We start from the raw sequence: 5,295 nt of genomic DNA on the forward strand, positions 1-5,295 counted from the left end.
CTTTAAAGATCTTATGAGAGCTTTATACGCAAAGGCGAAGGTATTTGTTTGAATTAAATGGCGTCCTTAGGATTCTCATCTTTGGCAACATTAATGCAAATTGATGAAATGGAGAAATACATACTCTGGAAAATGACAAGTGAAGAAAGGCTCTTCTTATTTCTGGTGGGATAATATGGATGCTATAGTTATCTACTGGTTGCTATTTATTTCCTTCGCAGCAAAACAAATTAAATTTGGTTTTCAGATACATACATCTATTTTCCCAGTGGGCAATTCATGTGTAGTTATTTTGGCATCTTAACATGCTAGGAAAAGAAAAGGATGCACTGCATTTCTGGAACAAGGGATTTCACATAATATTTAGATAAGAAGTTAACTATGAAAGAATGCATGAGGTTCACAGCATTCCAGATTTGGAGATGTACAGATATACAAGAGGATATAATAATACTCCCTATACAGTATGTTTTCTAAGAGGTGATCTAATATCAAACTAACCTTCAGACTTCCATTCTCAAGAACCCATACAGATGCACAATAAAAAAGGACCACAAAGAGGGAAGATACTCCAAAAGATGTTACATGTAACCAAAAGGCATGGATTACGAAGCTTGAAAGAATGAAAGGGAAATCTAAGGTGCTCTACAACTATTGATCCTTATGATAACTTTCAATGATGGCCAAAACCCTAAACTGCTCCCTAAACTACTGATCGACTGATATAAATTCGTATTTCGATGTGTAGCCATGTGATCATCCATGTAAATAGAAATCTATCTTGGTACAATGACTACTATAGATCCAGTTCAGAAAATGTCGAGTGGTGGTGGACTAATGTCTTCTCATCATCATCATCATCAAAGTCAAGTCCATCTTCCCCATAATCCATTTCAACAATGATTCTGTCTTCAAGGTGCTCTTAGGGTTCAAACGACTTGACTTGTGAATATTCTTGAGTAGCCGGAAATGTATCCATGCCAATGATTTGCATCTCAGATTCTATCAGTGCTTCCATTTGAGCCCGCTCTTTATCTCTTGGATAGGTGCAATAGAGAAAAGAGTAAATAACACATCATAATGCCATTGGAGTTCCTATGGAAGTGAACAACGCTTGCGCCAAAGCTTTAGCATTTCCTCTATCTGTAGCAATACTTTCAGTACCTTCAGGAACTGGTTTATAACCATAAACATTCTGAGCCAGTAGCCCAACAACAGGAGGAGCAAAAGACGACAATACAGATTCAAATAATCGGTCCAGAGCATATATACTGGTTCTTGACTTCTCAGGCACTATCTTTGCAAAAATTAGAGTGTTGGCACTTCAGCATAATATGCAATCAAGACATTCAACACTGACAATGCACAATGAAAGTTGAAATCAAACTTTCTTAAGGAAGGACCTTCTCGATCATCACCTTTTCGTGACCATGGATGTACTCATAAGTTAAATCAAAATGGTTATATTTCTTTTAAATTTGGCAACACAGTAATATACTACTCTACAACTTCATGGAACAATCGTTGAACTCCTATTAGTAATGTGTTTCCTTTAGGCCTTACTTAGATAATGATCTGACTATCCTCATTGACCAAAATCCCTTCTTCCACCATTCCAATCAAAACATTTTGAGTAGCTAACTAACGAACACTAGGGTGTTTGGTATGAAGGAAAATGTTTTCTTAAAAAACAAGTGGGTTTCTTACTTATTTTTTTTACTGTTGGTAAGTAAACAAAAATATATTATCCCATGAACATTTATATGTAATCTAGCAAAACACTATGGGGTTGGGATGGGGTGGGGAGTGGTTGTTCGGGAGTGGGGGTTGGGGGCGTTGTGTGGGTAGGGAGGAGACAAAGAAATTTGAAATTATAGCACTTGCCTACTTTCATTAGGAAAATCATTTTCTTCATTTTTAAGGAACTTGCTTTCCTAGAAAAAATGTTTCCCAAAACATTTTGACCAACCAAACATGGAAAAATATTTTCTGGACATTCCAAACACACCCTAACAGCAGAGAAATGGACAATAGAAGTCTTGTAAGAAGATCATTACTTGTTTGTAGCTGGAGCATTCCAAGATATGTAGAACCCTGTAATAAACAGGACCAGTCCATGCACGAATGCTGCAGAAGGATCGCTGATAGGGGGATTGCTGATGCTGAGCTTATTTGAGCTAGAATTATCCTCCCACAATTAGGTAGACGCTTGGATAACATGTCACCCATCCTTCCTCCAAAGAGTCCTCCAATTGAACCACCTACCACAAACAAGCTAATAAGAATAGCAGTCTTCTCATGAGAAAGTCCAGTAAGCTCCAACCACATTGGGGCAAAGGACAAAGCTGACAAAGGGAAAGAACCAGTAACACCCTGAGCTACAATAATCTGAAAAGATCGAATCTTTATGACCGATTTTGCTTCTTGTACGAGACCTTGCACTTCCGACTTGAAGGAATTACCATGACCTTCATTCTTCAGACGGCCATCTGGGAAGTGAGGATCATTAGCAAATAAGCGAACCAAAATACCAATGATAACACTGACGATACCAACGAGATGAAACGCGAGCCTCCAGCCCGGAATTCCCAAAAAAGTAATGGTTGCTATCATTAAGGAAAACAATCCACCAATTGTCGAACCAATATTGCTAGTAAGCTGTAGCCATCCGAATGCTATCCCACGTTTGTCATCATCAGTCGAGTCAGCTACAAGAGATTGAATAGCAGGCGCAACTATGGCAAGGCCTATCCCATTTAAAGCTCTCGATACTGCCACCTTATCAAGCAAACGTGCATAACTTCAGAGAGGCCATCGCATAATCATAATTCTAACATAAATCAGATGGCTTTCCTAGAATGCTATTCACATATGTACATTCTACAAGAAGGGGGAAATGGAGAGGTACTGCATGCAATTAAAATACAATCCAACCACTTAGTTATACTTGTTTTTATAACTAAAAACAAAGATGCTTGGGTTAGCTTGCAGTGGCGGACCCAGGATTTCGTGCAAGGGGGTTAAAAAAAAAAAAGTCCACGATAGTAACTCACCGTAAAAGCAATACTAGGCATAACGTAATGGGTTTCAACCTCCGCTCTTTATCTTGGTTCATAACAAAACCTCAAAATGGTTTTGCCTACAACTCTTTTTCTGGGCCACTCTTTAAAATATGAAAATCATAAATCAAGATTTAACAAATATATTTACTTTGTAAAATTTAATAATCTATCAAAATTTATAAGAAAAAGAATATTTTACTTAACAAACATCAAGTGATCTACACCAAAATGCTAAACCTACTATTTTTTTATACTAAAAAAAAATTAAAATCTCTGAAATTTTTATTTTGACGAACAACAAATTGCAAACAATAACAACAAAAGAGAACATAAACTAAACTATACCATTAATAATCTCTTAATATAAGAGGCCATAAATAGGAATTTAAGAGCAGCAAATCTATCCATTTTTCTGAAAAAATATGAAAAATGCATGCACAAAAATGTTGAAATCCATTATCGAGCTTTTGACCTTTCGGTCAAAATGAACCCACATTAACCATTACGCCGCGCCTCGCCTTTTGTCATGTGGGTTCAATCCTCGTTAATATACTGCAGTTAGTTCTTCGAAAACTAATTTTCACAAATAAGTAGTATAAAACATTTTGAGCAAGTGGGTTCAATTGATCCCACTTGCACCAAGGTAGGACCGCCCCTGTTAGCTTGCGCGCACCTTGACTAATTCCATTGGTACCTGCTATCTCCACCAACACTTCGACTAATTTCACCTATACCTGCAATCTCCCACTAGCACTTCGACTAATGTCACTGATACCTGCAATCTCCCACCAACACAGTGCGGGACTTGGACAGATGGAAGAAATCACCTAGTATTTTTATCTCCGGGATATGAGCTTGAGACCTCCTGGTTCTAAACCCACCTCATTGACCATTAGGACACACCTTGGGTACAACCACTTAAAAATACTTAAGTTAAACACACGTCTCAATTGAATAGAATTAACAAATTCAAAACCATTAAAAGACAAAAATCAGACTTATCACCAAGATCAACTACACCTCAATCTCAAACTAGCATTACAACAACAACAACAAAAAATCACAAACTACTTAGGGTTGGCAATATGAATCACCAACCATACATTCTCCTATACACATATCACAGCAAAAATCCAAATTCACTACAAGAAAAGCTGAAAAATCAAGAAACGGGAATAATTTCCAAGAAACCTGAGAGAAGGTAGAGGAGAAAGCAACAAGAAAAGTGGCAACAGCCCAAATAAAAGCACCATAAGCAATCACGCGTGCCCTGTTATGGCGAGCAACAAGGTAAGCTGCAGCTGGGTAGCAAAGTGACTGGACCATTGATCGGAAAAGAGTGAGTGAGCCCAATCTTGTTGGATCAGCATGGAGTGCTAATCCAACTTCCTTATACACACCTGGTAATAAAGACTCGTCTGCCCTTTCTATTATTCCTGTTAAGTTTACTAGTGCCAATGTTACTGTTTCTGCCTTCATTTTTATTTGCTAATTTAGAAGAAAATTGTGGGGTTTTTCTTTAAGATTTTTGGATAAACCCCAATTGTGAAATAGTGTTAAATGGAAGAATGGATTAAATGGTAGATGATATGATGAAATTGATTAGTCACGGTTGATCGTGACAAAAATTGCCGCTTGCTAGGAAGAAGGGATGTTGGATTGGTTTGTGAATTGTTGAAATTTGGTAGTATATGTAACCTATGTCAGTCGACAATTTTATATCAATTTCATAGTAACGTTTCAAATATGCTTTTGAATTTCGAAGATTCTTCATGAGTACGAAACCTAGGATATTTTGCTGAATTTTGGGCTGCTTCTTGCTTTATTACATACTTGTATGTATAGGTTACACATAAAATAAAAAATAAAAAAAATACCATAAGCAAAAATTCGTACACAAAGTCGACGTATCAAAAGGTGACACGTGGCGATGACGACAGGTCAAATCCGAGTCAGCAAACGAGGGGTTTCGGGAAAGCATACGACGCTCCGGAGAAATAATTTGATAACCGCTATCGGAGACAGAAACTACAAAGGGTTCGGAGGAGCGTGCCAACTCACTGGTCAAGCTTCATTCGATGCACAGACGTTACAGAAGACCCCCAAGATTCTTCCGGCCTTTATTAGCCTTTATCACCTCTTAATTACCTTTTTTTTTTGCAACATTAATAATGGTAATTAAGGGGGTATGATTCATGGAATTTGTACCCCATAACTCAAATATAAATAGAGC

General features: G+C 37.5%; 1 protein-coding gene and 1 pseudogene across 1 annotated transcript; both read right to left on the reverse strand.

Moving 5' to 3' along the window:
• Positions 1-334: 334 nt before the first annotated feature.
• LOC132034870 (uncharacterized) lies at positions 335-1,432 on the reverse strand (annotated as a pseudogene).
• Positions 335-4,840, reverse strand: LOC132033751 (uncharacterized). The gene is given in 3 exon segments (XM_059423803.1): positions 335-2,142; positions 2,145-2,778; positions 4,254-4,840. Coding segments are annotated over 3 exon segments (1,011 nt in total). The 5' UTR covers positions 4,542-4,840; the 3' UTR covers positions 335-2,053.
• Positions 4,841-5,295: the final 455 nt, after the last annotated feature.

This window comes from Lycium ferocissimum, chromosome 10, assembly GCF_029784015.1.
Source record: "Lycium ferocissimum isolate CSIRO_LF1 chromosome 10, AGI_CSIRO_Lferr_CH_V1, whole genome shotgun sequence".
In the NCBI taxonomy this organism is placed as follows: Eukaryota; Viridiplantae; Streptophyta; class Magnoliopsida; order Solanales; family Solanaceae; genus Lycium; species Lycium ferocissimum.